The sequence below is a fragment of the Wyeomyia smithii genome, chromosome 3 (assembly GCF_029784165.1).
Source record: "Wyeomyia smithii strain HCP4-BCI-WySm-NY-G18 chromosome 3, ASM2978416v1, whole genome shotgun sequence".
NCBI lineage: Eukaryota > Metazoa > Arthropoda > Insecta > Diptera > Culicidae > Wyeomyia > Wyeomyia smithii.
In genome coordinates this window covers 258,164,088-258,181,021 of record NC_073696.1, presented here as the reverse complement: position 1 = coordinate 258,181,021, position 16,934 = coordinate 258,164,088, and the positions used below count along the sequence as shown (strand labels likewise).

General features: G+C 39.0%; 2 protein-coding genes across 5 annotated transcripts in view; one reads left to right on the top strand and one right to left on the bottom strand.

The window, feature by feature from the left end:
- LOC129727607 (furin-like protease 1) overlaps positions 1-16,934 on the top strand; it is a 460,593-nt gene that overhangs the window by 283,772 nt on the left and 159,887 nt on the right. The gene's annotated exons all lie outside the window — the stretch shown is intronic.
- LOC129727612 (probable cytochrome P450 9f2) lies at positions 1,484-3,400 on the bottom strand. The gene is made up of 2 exons (XM_055685608.1): positions 3,150-3,400; positions 1,484-3,087 (listed from the first exon to the last, which is right to left on the bottom strand). Exons 1-2 carry the CDS (start codon positions 3,359-3,361, stop codon positions 1,683-1,685), a joined length of 1,617 nt encoding a protein of 538 aa, XP_055541583.1. The 5' UTR covers positions 3,362-3,400; the 3' UTR covers positions 1,484-1,682.

Here is a 16,934-nt window from a genome sequence, read left to right as displayed (position 1 = left end):
AGTAGCGAGCAGCATTAGTAGTAGGTACATTAGCCGGCACTTTCTCTAATGAAAAGTTGCCGTATTTTGACAACACACAAATGTTTTTAAGTGCTGGCATTCAAAGTATATGGGCCGTCATATTTTCTGTGTGGAAAAAGCTATCAACTGTGTTATCAGAATGATAATATAAGGACAACAAACAAATTATTGAAGATTTCATATTTTTTAGTGCGACCTGAAATTCGGCTCTTCTTTTGCATAAAATTTTAACATATTCAGTACCAGTAATACAACAAAAAACCGGTCGCGGCTTTGCATACAACCCTTGTGATTTTTCGTCGACAAGTAGACAAGAAAAAGAAGAGGCCTTATCGTAAAAAGAGCTATGTCAGTGATGTTCAAACTTCCGTAGGTTTGTTGTTACCTGAGAGCCTTGCCAAGCAGGTCTGAATATAACTAAAGCTGTTGTGGAATACACTAGCTCCAAGTAAATTGTTCCATTCGCCTATCATGTACAATTTACAATCGATCTTTCCCAGGGCCACAAACACGTTCTTGAAGCAATGCTGAATTTTTTTAGCGATTATGAAACGGCTTTACAAATCCTTAAAAAGAATGTTTTTGTCACTAAACGCGAACATTTTTGGATTGTCGAGATTGTTTGAATTATGTAAATGGAAATTTGTTTGTTGTTGTGATGGACAGGCAAGTCAGGGAATGTCAGGAATCCATTTTTCGGTCAGGGAAATCAGGGAAAACTGAAAAATATTCAGGGAAAAATTTTTGTCTGAGACACGATTCTTTTTTGAAAGATTCTTTAGCGAAAAATTGATTTTTCTAACATAAAAGGCTATTTCGGGACCTCTACGGCTCAGTTTTAAATCTGGTTCAATACTTTTCCGCTGGGATTTCCTAGTTACGTTCATCTACGTTGCACTTTTTTATGCTGAATGCTGATAAATATCAAAGGAATCAATGTTATATTTCAGGGAATACAAATTACAAATTACAAATTTTTCGCCACCCTGGATAGAGTAACTTGGTTGTTGTAACACACATTGATGCAACTACACTACAACTAATTAAGTTAAAAGAAATAACAAGAGAACGGGAATACGCAATGACCAGAGAAGTAACTGGCATGCCGAGTATCTCTATTGGGACAATACCAATACCAATGGTGCTTAGCGATCCGAAATCATTTATTTGAAGTAGTCACTTGCAGACAGGAGACGGCAAAAATATCGTTTTTTGCTTCAATATGTCGTTCACGAGGCTTCTTTCCCACTGAGAGTTCGCTTATGTGACGTTTTATTGTCGTGTGTCGGATTTGCTTTGATTGCATCAATGCGGGCATGTGATTGGTTGAATTGAAATCAAATTGGCTGTGATTTTTTACAACTTTAATATCAAAAAATGTTTTCAAAAATGATTTCATAAACTAGAGTTTTCATTTCAGTTTTAACAAACTTTTAAGTTTTTGGAATATTTCATTCTGCTGTTTCACTCCATTTCTTTTTTCTGACATGCCGCCCCACTAAAATAGGACATAATTCTACGGCAAAAAAAAATTTAACTCATCTTGTAAACGAAGATTTCGCTGCAAAATTCTTCCAGTGGTTTGCAGTGTGAATTTTTGCAAAATATCAAATAGGATCGATATTAAGTTTTTCTTTGTTAAAAAAAAAAGGTTTATTTGATCACTCAGTCGCATTCCGCGGTCTAAACTCAACAAATACTCCCTCCTCAGCTTCCGATCCGGAGGCTCCTTTTTTGAGTATAAGTGGCACTTGGGTGTTGGGAGTTTTTTTGAACGTGAAACTCTTCAACATATAGTACACTATCGCTTTCACTTCCATCAGCGCAAATCGTGACCCGATACAGTTTCTTGGTCCAATACCGAATGGCAAGTAGGATCCCAGGTTGATGCTGGACTTGTTCTCGTCGCTAAACCGTTCCGGTAGGAACTTTTCCGGAGTTGGATAATACTTGGGATCGTGATGCAGCCCATGGATGGGGAGCCATACTCCGGTACCTTTGCTGATGGTAAACCGTAATCCTTCCATATCATCCAATTCGTAGTCCCGAACGCAAAGGCGATCCATCGCCGCTATCGGTGGCCACATTCGAAGCGCCTCCGATACGACCATATCCATGTACTTCATCTTCTGTAATGCGTCGTAGGTTAATGATTGTCCGTCCAGCGAATGATACGTTTCCATAATTTCCTCGTAAAGCTTATCCTGAACATCTCGGTTCAGAGTAAGTTCGTAGATCAGGAAGGTCAAGCAAGTTGACACCGTATCAAACCCAGCCAGGAAGAAAATCAAGCACTGAGCAATCATCTCCGCTTCTGTAATTAGTTTCGCAACTCGAGCCTTTCCAATTTCTGATTCTTCCACTGTTGCAAATCCCTCATTCTGTTCCGATTCCTTCTGATGCTGCAGAAGACCCTTTCTGGCCTCCATCAAGAGATTGATCATGTCTGGTCGAATGATTCGTTGTGCCTCACGAGTTTTCACAGCCTCTCTAATGATTGAAGAAAAATATTTCCTCTGCTCTTGGTCAATTATATCCACCCCAAAAAGGCTGAGCACCGATGGAAGAAGTCGATAGCCAATAACTCGAAAAGCAACCGATAATCTGTTAAACTGCATCATTTTCTTTCCCTGAACGTAAAAGTCGTTATCGCGGTCTTGCGAGGAATTCACTTTAATTCCGAACGCAGCAGTAGCAATCACATCGTTCGTGAACCTCGAAAACACATCCTTCATTTCGTATTCCCGCCCAATCCGCTCGGAACCGATTTCGTCCTGGTAAAACTTAACCAACCTTTCACAGCACTCTCGCACCAGGTCGAACATTTGGCGCATTTTGGATCCGGTAAAGGCCGGACTGAGGGTCGCCCGCATGTTTTTCCACTTTTGGTCGCTTAGCGCGAACAACGTCTTCGGAAACAACGTCTCCGAGTGGTCTACGTAATTTTTGCCTAACACGGGTCGATGATCCATAAAGTGGTCGAAATCCTTCACTCCAATCTTCTTGATTAACTCGGGGTCACGGAACATGTACATCGGACTGTTGATGTCGAAGAATCCAACAACTCTATGGAATTACATGAGGAAGATTAAATTTTTTGGATTGATGATCCGGGTGCGTGAACTTACTTCGAACCGGCATACTTCTCGTACAGAGATTTGACGAAATTGGCCAGCGCAACTTGCTTCAAAAACAGAGGTCCCGTGCTGCCTAGGATGGGTTTAATCGGAATCGAAGGAATTGGTTTGTCGCGGAAATAATCACGGTTCTTGTTTAACCAGCGGTACAAAAATCCAACCACGATTAAAAAGGAAAGAACGTAAGCAAGCTCTACTTCCATCTTGTTCACCTAGCGTTATGTCACTGAAGATAAGAGAGTGGTGCTTTGTAATTTTATTTGTGGCTACGAGTTTTTCGGTTGCGCTGTCATTTACCGATGCTCGTTCACTATGACTGGTCGAAATTCGCTGAGGCTACTGTAGCGTTTCTAATCGCAGCAATAAAGAGGTTCACTTGGTCGCTTGCTAGAACACTCTTCGAACAAGAAGCAACGAGGCGAACAACGTTTTTTGATTCAACCTAGTAATTTTTATCTCGCTGCGCGGAACGCTGCAATCAATCGTCTTTGTTTTTGCGTGTATATATAGCATGCCCCAGTCATGTGAAATCATAATATGGCAATTTCATGCATCAGCGAGCTTCAGTTTTGTTGATAAACTTAAAGTTTTGGGTAAGGGGATGAAAAAAGGCACCCGATATTTTACACGAACTCTCAACAAAACCGAGAAATGGTTAGCAATTTCACGAGTACTACAGAAGCAGGAGTGCTGTTTGCGACAGAGGAAGTAAATTAGTTTTTATCACAATAGACGAGTCTATTTTTACAAAAAGTAACCACGAATCTAGCAACTGCTTGTGTAAATTCAACTAATATCAGTAATGAGTTATCAATTTATCTAATTTTCCCATTCACATAATTAGCTTTCAATCTATTTTGCGTTCTACTGCGTCTGATGATTCTGGTCACGGTCGCCATGTAACGTAGGCTCGTGAAAAACTCAAATCCAATGACTCGCAACTAATCAAAACTTTCGGTATAGCAGAGCAATAAGGCAAACTTTTACCAACAAACTGAATAAATTACTAAATACGAACTCAGTCCAAATTAATGAAAAACCATTCCCAGGTAACCGTATCACGTTTAAGCAACAAACAAGAAACAACACCTATTCCCACCCTGCCATAATACGCGCAGCTGAAAATTTTCCTCAACCTAGGAAATTCTACCCTTGAATCTAATTTGTTCTGCAGCACTGTTTGCTCTGGACCTAGCTCACCCTTAGCTGTTAGGCTAAATATAGGAAAACGGGACTATCGAATACGTTTCTCATTTGAAGCAGAAAACTCGGCCGATATCGACCGTACGTTGCACTTATTCGAGTGGCAAACCGATAGCAAGGGTCCGGTAATCTCATTTTTGTGCTAAATTAATTTGTGCTCTGGAAACATTTCCCCCGCTTCGGTTGTGTGTATCGATTTTTTTTTTCAAACATGCTTCAGTTGCGAACAACAAGCAGATTGAAAAATCCTGATTGGCCGAAAAACGTTTCTGTTTGATCGATTTTTTTTTCTCAAAGCCTGATTTTTTTGGTGACCACCAATAATCTGTTTCTCAGTCTAGCTAAATAATTATCGTTTCTGCTAGCTGAAGATTGGTGGTGGTTTGTCTCTCTCCCGCCCTCTGGCTGCGCATCATTTCCGGTACGATCCCGTATCGCGATTGGTAGAAAGTTAATTTCCGTATCTCGGGTATCCCTCTGTAGGGGCCATTTTGCTATATATTTAACATACAGCACAACAAGAATCGTTAAGAATGGGGAGATATGCTCTGTCTGTGTTGATTCCTTCGCAGACAGCCGGCAAAATATACCAAAATGTTGAATCCTGAATAGTTACGACTTTGTCGTCTGCTCCGAGATTGTCTCTGCACTTGCATGCATTGACATTGAAGCCCCAAACATACCAGTAAACTCACAACAGCGCATAGACAATCACACATAGTGACACCTACGCTTTTGGTTCATGCTGCCAACTTTCGGTAGCTTTTTGATAGAAAAGACAAGAGACGTACGTTCATCCATCAACTGCAAGCATCCTCACTGTTGTCACCAATGTTCATCATCATCGTCGTCATCCTCGTCAGAGTTCTGTCCCGATTAGTTATCGTGGCCAGGGTGGAATTTTTGAACCTAGGCAAATTTCATTGCAGTAATATTTTATGTGAGAGACGTGAACTTTTTATGGCAGGCTCGAACAACGTTCGAGCAGGTTTTTTTTTGTGGTCCATGAGCGAAAAAAGAAGCAAAGATTATTAAAAATGTGCCTCTGGTTTTCGCTCCTGATAGGTTCACTTTGCGTGATGGTGAAGGATACCCATTTCTCATTTTGATGGAAAAAATCCAATCAACGTTGAACAGGAGCATTGGACATTCCCTCGGGGTTTGCTATAACCTAGGTTCCTGTTCGTCAATTTTTCGATTTTAGCTTAGTCAAAATTTTTAGGAATAACAATAGTGCTGAAATTCCTAAAATTATTTCATTTCGCATATAAGCGAATAATGAAACTTTGTACACGTATAAGTATTTGATAACATTCCAGAATCATGGAAAATTTTTTTCGAATAGTTCAATAGTAAAAAAGTTCTCCAAACCCATTTATGGGTAAGCAGTTGGTCAAAAAAATACAAAATGCAAGCTCATGTTCAGAGCGTTTCCGAATGCCAAAAAAACATTGCCAGTGAAAAGCATTTTGTTTCACTTTGAGCTTGAGATAATTAGGTATTTTAGGTGTTAACAGTGAATTTGAGGATCGCCGTAAGGCAGGGGCGGATTTAGACGGTGGGGGGCCGGGGCAAATTTGTTATTTAGAGGTAACATTCTGGAAGGTGACGAGCAAAAAAAAAGGTCGCCCCAGGACTATGGGGCCCCTGGAGTCGGGAGGCCCGGGGCATTTGCCCCCCCCCCTTCAATTCCGGACCTGCCGTAAGGTATTTATCGCTCAATACTTATGGTTTATAGAATACTCCTATTTCGCAAATAGAAACAACGCTTTAGCGAATAATTTTTTTTTGAAGTAGAATACTTCTCTCAGGAAGTTCGGCTACATAGGGATGTGAAATGAAAACCTAAAACCGAAAAAAGTGAAAAATATGTCCAATTTCAAATGCTAATAAATCGGTTAGTATTCGATGGATTTCCTTCGTTCTTGCAGCAATAGATTGGAAAATCTTCTATGATCCCTCCCAAAAGAAGATAATTGTAATTTTATTATTCACACTATTGTACTATTGAAAATAGTCAAGCCTTTTCAAAACGAAAAATTCGACCTCTGATTGGTCGTTATATGATTGCTTCCTAAGCACGGTCGACAGAATCTATACCTTGCAATTGAAAATATGCTATTCAGCCTATATAAAAGCCTGTTTCAGTCGAATCCGCTCATAATAGTTCTAGACAGCGACAACAGCAGTCGTCCTCCCTTAGCAGCAGCACTAGCAGTGCAGTGAATACCAGCGATGGCGGAAAGCGGCCACAGCTGTGGCGTAGCTATGGATAGCGCACTAGTTGCAGCGGATTCCAGCAACGATAGCAGTTGGGTTAGCTGATGCAGGGACAGTGGATACCAATGGCAGCGTATAGCGACCACAACTGTGGCATGGCTATGGATAGCGCACTAGTAGCAGCGGATCTCAGCATCGATAACGGCTGATGCAGTGAGGCACTTTAGTTAAATGCAGTTTCTGTGCCTTAGTGGGCACTAGTAAATGCATTCAATGAAAAGTTGACTCATTTTGACAACACGTGAGCCGTCTAGTTTTGAGTGTTATATCAGCATTTCACTGTTTGTTTTATCACAACGAATACTTTGTTCGCACTGTCAGTGATAACGCAAAGATGTAATCGGCATCCTATCCGATACTAAATTGAACAACAAATTGTCCTTCTCAGGATGAAATGAAAACCTGATGATTAAAGCGTTAATGTTTTCTCTTGAGTTAATTAACATTTTTAAATTTGTAAAAGTTATAAATTTTACTTTATTTCCGTGTCTCAGAACGTACTGAATTATCTTTTCCTTCAGTCATGAGGACGACATCCGAGAAAATTTCATCTCAAAATTTAGAAATTGTCAAGTCCCAACCATGACAAGCAACTTACTATATTATTGAAAATGGTCAATCCTTTTTGAAGCGCAAAATTCGATTGATCTGATTAGTCAACGTTTATTTACTAGAAAAAATGACTGACACGTAAGCATCCGGGTTATCTTTCTTGTAAAAGTATTCTACTTCAACCTTGCGGTCGTGGCTTTGTAACAACCCTCCTGTTATTTATTTTTTTTTTCAATATTTCATTGTACCAAAATGGTAGTTATTTTATTAACAGAGAAAGACTAGACCTACCTTTTTAAAACTGCTATATTCGTTCTAGACATCACAGTATTTTTTGTACACTGCATGTTAAATCGGAGATTAGTTTCACACAGATTTATTTCCACGGTTGAATAAATAACTGATAAATTATTCATCTAATCTTGTGCTGTTGAAGCAAGCACGCATAACCCGTGAATAACGTTTTTTTTTTTCATAAAAAGCTCGAACTTTCCGAATCTTATATTGAAATATCATTAAAACGGATGCATTCAAAAAGTTACTCACTAAAGATTCTATGGTTTGAAATTGTGATTAAAATCATATTGCATCATTGGAATTTGATTGTTCTCTTAAAAGTAGAACTTGAAGAAATTCTTTCTAACTTTTCTTGAAAGTAAAAATTTTCCATACATTTCTCCACCCTAAACTTTGTTCCAAAAATTTTGGAATAATGTCAACTTTTAGGAAAAATAAATATCAAAGAATATTCAATCGTTTTTTTTGTGTTAATATAAAATCTGTTATGAATTTTCTAACTTTCTAATCCTTAATTCGTATTAACTAGATACATTTAGAACTCACATTTAGAACATTAAGAAAGCAATTCGCTACAAGTTTTTTTGATGGAAATGTCTTTCCAAATCGTCCACAATCATTGGAATACAAATATATTGAAAAATATTCACATTATTTTTCTAATGATCTAACCTTCAAAACGGAATTTCTTTCATTTTTCATCCAGGACTTTTTACCGGATGTTCCGTGATAACTTCAGGTTTTTCTGAAAACAAAAAAAAAAACTTTTTTTTGTGTATTAAATATTTCAATTCCGCAGAAAAGTATTTTTTCCCGTGGTGTATATTTGTATTGTAAGGCTTCATCAGTTCCCTACAGTTCATTGTCAGACATTCAAAGATTTCTGAGCTCTAAAATATAACCACCTCTTCCCCAAAACCATATTTTTACCCTCAAAAACCTCAACATGTCAAATTTGGTTTCAATAGCTTGATTAGTTCTCGAGTTATGCAGAAATTTATATGGAAATTCCCCTTCCTCCCTCCCTCCCTTTAAGAGTAATGAGGGAAGGAGGAAGGGGTGTCGATTTACCACAGAAATACTTCTTCCTCCTGTAAATCTTCACACGTCAAATTTGGTTCCATTTGCTTGCTCAAATCTCCAGTAAACAGATATTTAGGTTTCGTTTGCCTGGAAGCCCTCTCCTCCAGAGCAGGTTGGGGTGTCAAACTACCATAGAAATATTTCTTGCTCCTCAAAACATCCATATGTCAAATATGGCTCTATTTGCTTGATAAGTTTGAGAGTTATGTAGAAATTTGTGCTTTATTTGTATGAGAGCCCTTCTTTCCAAAGGAGGAAAGGGTCTCAAACTATCATAAAATCCTTTGTCCCCAATAGATAAAAATTTTTGGTTTGACAATTGAAAAAATTTCTGACTGTTCTGGCTCGTCAAGCTCAAGCTTAAGCGAATGATATTCTGACTGTTCTGATCAATTTATACCGTTAACTGTCATTAACTTATGAATTTCTTATTGAGTGTGTATAATGGAATTAGATATTGAGAATAGACAATGTTTTAATTTAATTCTACCACAAAAATTTCCTATTCTCAATGTCTGATTTGCGTAGGTTAAAATTTTGCATTTTTCAAACATTATTTCTTCATATTATTTTATAAATCTTTGACTGTAATGCATTCGCATTCGTTATTATTCTTAGTTTTACAAATTTAATTCAGGTGGCGTACAAAAATTACGGAACGCTTGAAAGAGGGTTGAGCTCACATATGAGAGTGGAATCTTTGGCACCAGGGCTCAACATTTTCGAAACAAAATAATGAAACTGATAATTCCGCGCTGTCATTTCGATTCGAACAGTTTCATTTTTTTCGCCTTTGCTCACTGGCGCTGCTTAACCACTTCGGATTGTGAAACTGGTATTGGTGTTCTCCGTTTCATATCGTCACGGTTTTCTTTTCTCCTTCGTCCCTATATTTGCGCGAAGTACTGTATGGAAGCTCCCTGTCTCCGTTAGCGCTCATTGTCATTTTCGATTGAGAACCGTCATGTGAGAGTGACGGTGATAATCTTTTCTTTCAGTATTTGTATCAGTTTCTAGCCATTCAGTTGCCAAAATCAAAGCTCTTGCTTCCGAGTAGTTTTCATGTGACTCACAAAGAGCTTGAGAATGATACAAAAGTTTTTCAATTGAAAGCGACGGGTCAAAGCGTCACTATAAACTGATAATTGTCTATTGGAAATGATTTTGGCAGGCTCCGCTTGGCACCGTTACGTAATTTATTTACAGAATTAAAATTGGGTAATTTTTTAATATTTTTTTTTTGTTAAGCTTTACGTTATTTTAAGAGAGAGTTCAATCAAATAGAGGTGGGAAAATGGTTTACTACAGTGAGCGGCTCAGAGCTGTTCCGCTCTCTAACGTGAACTAGTTCTTTTTAATCGCTCACTCGCCCTCCCCGTTCTTCATTTTATTTACGATCAGTATAATTTATTATCAGAAATCGCAAGCCATGTGAAGTGCTTTACACAACTTTTACCCAGCGCAAAACAGCGTGCGAAACTTCAATAGAACTCCCAGAAACCAGCCGCACTGGCTGTTTGCTACTGCTAAGCATAACCCATTCATCAGTCGCGAGAGCAAGCAAAAACTAATTTTAACCTCAAGGACAGGTGCTAGCTAACGTCGAGTATGCACGCTTTCAAAAGCCGACCATGTACATTTTGTTTATTGGCCCAAAAAAGACTTGTGCAAAATTTCAGCTCAATCGGACGCAGTTTAGGAGTACCTCGAAGCGCTCAAGCATTTTACATCTCCATCTTCCAGTATATAGTACTGTGCTACAAATGAAAAAACAATACAAGAACTTCTGTAATGACCTAGTGAAGGTTGTAGGTCTTGATGAGTGTAGCATTCCCTCATCGTAGAAATTTTGCGAACACCCCTAAAATTTGAAGTTATGGTTAAAATACCGTTTCTCGGTCTTGGTCGTTCCTCAACCGATTTCTAATGTTTTAGTAGTTTTAGAAAAAGAAAAGATAGAGCTCTTAAAATATATACAGGTTTATACCAACTTCACTAGAATATGTTGAGTAGTTTGAGCCCAAATCCATTTTTGTGCTACTTTTTCAAGCAAATTTTTCAAAAAAATTGTAAATTTGCCGCTTATATTTGTGAAAAAAGTGCTACAGATGCACTGATACTTTAAACGAATATTCAAATCAAATAAAAGTCGTATTTGGATGAGTTTATTTATCAAAATTTTTGGTTTGTATGACATAAATACTAGTTCTTGCAAAGAACTGCCTCTTCTAATCTGCCCGCGAGCGGATTGCCTGCATTTATATAGATTCAGAAGATTAGTTAACTAGTTCTTTCGCTTTTTTCGTTTCACTTTAACTATCCATTCGTGTACATACTCGGCCTTACCTAGTCCCTGTGCTTGTGGGTGAACTGTAGCAAGTTATTTTTTGCTTGCTCTCGCAGCTGGTGTATGGGTTATGCATAGCAGAAGCAAACAGCCAGTTGTGGCTGGTTGCTGGGAGTTCTATTGCAGCTCCGCGCACTGCTTTGCACTCAGTAAAAGGATTGTAAAACTTTCACATGGCTTTCGCTTGCGTTGCCTGATCAACAAATTCAGCTATCAGTTTTTGCCGAGAGTATTCGGTAGATCACTCTCTCACTTCAAAGAATCAGCTCTTTAGATCACTTCGTGAGCGGATCGCCTACCTCTACAATCAAACGTTACTAATTGTTGCAGAGTGGAAGAGAGAGTACTGGTAGCTCATGTTGTGGTAGTCTAGTTCAGGTTTCAAATTGGACTATGGTTTGTTTGATTGCTACAGTCATGTTTCAAGAGCAAGTTTGAACAATAAATGATGAACTATAAAGAAAAATTGCTTTGTGCGCCATTACTGATTTTTCTTTCGCCCATCCCAGGTTGAGAACCGCTGTCTCAGGATGAAGAAAAATAGGAAACTCTGACTGCTGGTTTCAAGGATTCAACAGGACATTTTTTCAGTTTATTAGGTTTAATCAATTCGATTGTCTGAAGCATTAAATTTCAGTTTCGGGTGATATTCGGTCATTTGAGGCTGTTTTTCAGAAACTGGAAGTCACCATCTTGAATTTAAAAATGGCATTTAAGGTTAACTTTTGACCTCTCACTATCTTGATTTTAACATCCGGTTTCTGGACACAGCATCTTGATTCCGGAAATACCCATATTAGACGATATTTTGTCTCGTTCAGAGATGCCAGATGTTTTTGAAAAATGTCTGCAACTGCTCGAAAAACCGGAAAAATGTACTCGAAATCTGAAGAAAATCTATCCGTGATCCGAAAAAATTTCGCTCGCGCAGGCAAAAGTCTGTAAAAATCTGCACACATTTCAAGAAAATCTGCGCAAATAAAGGAGATTCTGACAAAAATCTGCAGAAACGTGGAAAAACTGCAAATATCTGCTAATCAATAAATATCTGCACACGGACTCCAAAAATCTGCGTTTTGCAGACAAATCTGCACATTTGGTATCACTGGTCTCGTTTTCAGCTCTGATCGGGTGAAATCCGCGTTCAAAACAAAGCTCTGCATTTTTTAGCAGTACAATAGTTAGCGTCACAAAATCACAATTTTCCGCACTTTAGTGAACGTGTAGCTGAATTACCAATCTATTGCTGCAGGCACGAATGAAATTTGTTGAAAACTGACCGTCTTTGAGGTAAACCTTCACTGGGTTCCTGGACACTGTGGCATCGAAGGAAATGAAAAGGAATTAGCAAGAGCTGGATCAGCCACGACACTTATCGGTCCTGAACCATTCTGTGGGATTTCCTTTAGCGCACTAAAGATGGAGCTATCAGGATGGGAAAAAAGTCAGGTGTTGCTGAACTGGGATAATACTCTTAATACTTATACTAGATCTTAGTACTTATACTGAACTGATCACTGGTCACTGTCCGAGTAAATATCATCTCAAGCTAATAGGAAGGCTTTTCCTGATGAAACTTCTTAGTTTCCTAATTCAAGGCAACGTAATAAAAAATAAATTTATTCCTGTTCAATCTATCTATAACGTGCATTTAACATCAAATAAGTATGTGCCATTCTGTTCTGAAACAAACCAATCAAATGGTCATAATCATAATCATAAAGCTTAGCATAGCATAGCATATTTGATCGCCCGTGTGTTGCCCGTGATTGACCAGAATCAGCTGAAATTGTACAAAGAACCGTCAAAATAGTGCCTAGGAGTAGCAAGCCATTTTCAGTGTACAATTCCTGGAGATCTTTCTTTTCACTGGTCAATAATGTAGCTGGCCACGCCCAATGCAGATCAATAGAGGAAGGGATATCAGGAGTGTTAGTTTAATACTTGTTGCTACTAGAGACCGAGGAATCCTCTGCATCATCCACAAGTATCAAAGGAAGGAATTGGTGTTAATGGAAAGGAATTGATCTGGATCCATCGAGGTTAATCGTGCGATCTTTCCTACACAAATTCGCGCACGATATGGTTACTTCTCTGTCTCTGGGCAACCGGCCACCAGGAGACGATATAAATAGAGCCACGCCACGATTGCTGCATCGGCACACAGGAGAATTGAAGTTTCTAGTTATCTTCGGCAACCTACCAATCGTTAACAGTCTCTATCACACTAAACTTCGCGTTTCATCCCGTGAACTTTACTTTGAACCTTACCTTGAAACAAATGGTCTCGTAAAACGCAACAACCGCACGCCAAACGCAAACTAAGCAAACTACTGGTACCAGTGGAAAAAATCACGCCGCGTTGTTTCGTGACATGATGGATAAGCGCTCAAATAACCGATAAAGCGAGTAAGGGGGAAAAGGTCTCTGACCAAAGAGCCAATACGAGGCACACCCGAGCATTATACGATGTAAGGTCGATGATACGTGGTCATTGAAATTGAAATTCGAAACCGATGTATGAGGATAGTCACACTGAGCGCAGTCAAAATACCGCGCGCCTGATCATAATCATAATCATAAACCCGTTAAACTGAATGAACGTTCAGAAATATTTTTACGAATGTTGGTTTTTTGACGTAGGACTACTTGTTTATTTTAAATACTGGGATATTTTCTGTGAAATTGAAAATGAAACTGGAAAATGTTCCGATTTCAAACCATAATAATCGCATAAGAACATGATGGATAACAATAACCAATATGTTGCTAAATAGATACAACGTTGGACAATTTTGTAATACGCTAGTTATCATTATTATTTCATATTGTTTCGCAGCAAAAATTGATGAAAATTTCAAGGACAAAATTACACGAACTATGAACCAATCACATGTGAGCATGCCTAGTACACACGACATGAATAGACATCAACCATTTACTGTGACATTTTCTGTATCAGTATCTTAAAATAATAGGCTTCCCGTCCTAACAGATATATTGATGTTTGCTTTCATACACATACACTAATTTGATGTCTCAAAGGTAAAGGTTTTTGAAATAGCGTTCTTGCTTGAACAATGTTTCGAAAAAAACATTACTAAAAACAGTAGAGGCACAAGTGTAAACGAAATTCTTTCGAATATTGTTCAATATATTTAAAAAAAAAAAGATTTCAAGTGAAAACTGAGAATAAAAATACGGAAGTTACTGAATAAAGGAATTGATTATGTCTGCGGATCTATAACCTTTGTAACTAGAAATTGTGTTTAGTTCCACGTTACCATTTTATACAACCCCTAAGACTGTATACCTTGTAGTATTCGAATTGCTTCGTAGTAAAACTTTTGTTAGAAAGTATGAGATTTGAAGTGGAGAACTCTTTCCCCAATGAGTTTTCTATACAGAAGTTTTATATTGTTTTTCGTCCCTTCTAATACCATTCGGTTGGTAAGAAGGAATTCGAATGGTATAACTAGTAGGAGTTAAGTGGCGTTTGGCACTTTTCTCACATAAATCTAATCTTCATGAATTTTCGGTATTCCTGAGGTGGAATGGACCGCTTTTTTGACGAACAAATATAAATAACTTACTTTGTTTCTGTTAACACGCCTGCACGAATCACTTTATTTTCGATTTGAATGAGAGTGTTTCTCTCTCCTGGTCTCCTGGAATCCAAAATGATTTTAACTGGAATTGAAACTGTCAATGTTTAGGACAGGTGTTTCATTGTTCCTTAGTTCTGTGAAACCCAATTAACAATTGCAATTTAAAAATATCACAGCATGTTTCCACCACAAATACAGACCCAAATCAACCGAAATCTAGTAAAACAATATTCAATTCTGTATTTTTTGTTGTGTACATCCAACGTTTACTCGAATTCAAAATATAACAAAGTGTCAATCAACGTTGACCCAGCGGCAACGGATGCTTACCAGTGTGCTTTTATTCGTTGCCATCCTCCCCCGAAACAGTTGCACGTAAGCTCAATGGAAAGTAGCGACGACTACTTCTCGGCACTATTGTTCCAAGTCGAAAGTTTTGACTGATCGCCCGAAGACATTTTGCTCAAGTCGTCGACGTTGCATAACTTGCGGATTTACTGACTGCAGCCTGCAGATTTTGTCGAGTATCAGCTACTGTTGCGAAAGTTTACCGTCCGGTTTTATTGGCCGTTCGGTTCGTGTGCAAGTTACTGCAGCAGTAGCGGTGTGGCACTGTGCGGTACTTTGCACCTCTTGGGGTTCTCTGTGCCCAGCCCGGAAAACGGGGAAGGAAAAACTTATGAATTTCTGACTTCCGGTAGTTGCCAGTTGCTGCTCCAGTTCGAGTGGCTTGTCGATCCGGAAGATGCAGCAAGATGGCAGGAAAAGTTTGCCGCACAGAGCACAGTTAAGTGGCTTCCACCTAACTTTGGCCTGCAGGGTTCAAGCTATTGGTCGTGATGTTTGCTCCTTTATTGGAAATCCGAACAGAAATTTCCAAGTTCCGAGCATTGAAACGTTGGCAGAGACGGTGGGTGTGTATAACTTTTGTTATTAAAACGGTTAATGCAATGTTGGTTGGTATAACGTTACGATAAATAGCAATTTCCATACCTGTGTTACTATTTTTCGCTGTTGAGTTTTCTATTGTTCGAGAAAGCTTACGTGAAACATTATTAAATTATTGCGAACGTTTTCACCGGAACCTGCAAACAACTAATTTCCACGATAAATCCGCTTCATTATTGCCAACATCGAACAATATTAGAATAAATGATCCATTTCCCAGCAATGCAGTGCGCATCCTTCACGCCCTGTTCATCAATGTTCTGATACGGCTAATAATGATGTTCAGGCGTTGCTGCTGAAACACTAAAGCCAGCTATAAAGGACGACGACGACGTCGTCGGCAACGTTGATGCACGGGGGATTTCCATCTCATTAGGTTCGAGGCGATCGGTTCGGTCCGTTTGGCGGTCCATTCGGTGTTGATGGTGATGAAGATGATGAAAATAATAATGATGATGAACCCTAAGCCCGACGGTTCCGCCAATGTGAATCAGTTCGAAACTGGGTAGTAAAATCCATATCGTTTCCTCCGAAGAAAATGAGAAAAAATACGGGATGTGTGATTATTAATACTGAAGATTTACCACTAAGCCAAGGCGATCTGCAAGATTGCTGTTGGTTATTCTATGAATCCATCAGAATCCAAACGAAATGTTGTTCATCATAGATGCCTATCGAACGGGCCTAATCATTGACTTTATTCCGTGGCAGGGGAAATGAAGAATCACTCCCTGCGGGCCGAACTTGACCTAAGCTAAGCACAATAATTCAACAGTTTTTCTCCCCCAACTGCAGCCGAATAAAAAAACATAAGCATGATCGAACGTTAGGGATGATACGGTAGAAAAATGGCAAATGCGAGGGTGCGACCCTTTGTTTGAATTTGTGAAACGCACAAACTCGCCCTGATAAGATGGCAAAATGATGGCATGTGAGTGCCAAAATCAGGCGGAGTTGCAATAAAGAGTCCAAACTGTTGTCGCACTGGCGCATAAGTTATTGCCTGCGCCTAGTCTCAGGGAGCCGCAAGCAGACTGTGTTTATGCTTTTCAGCAAATTGCTTTCCCGGGTAGGCTTTGTTCTCTGTCTGCGTTGCCTGTTTGAATTGCGATGCCATGAAGGGATAGGGGAGAGAGAAAGAGAAATAATATACTCCCCTTGCTGCAGCAAACACCTGTTAAGGCTGGAGTCAGTGCAATTTAATACTTGGTATGTATGAGTTGACGTGCGGAGCATGCTTATTGACTGCTGATGCTCAACGCATACGGTGTAAAAGCATAGCAGGGATCTGCTGTGTACGATAGATGTAATCAAATATACAATACTTCAATCGCAATGTGGATGCCTAGTATGAGAAGCATCTGTCTTTATTAGATATGTACTAGTCACGTTTCTTCTCAACAAAATTTCATTTGGAAAATGTTATTTTTCATTAACGGTAAGCGCGTTCGCTTGTCA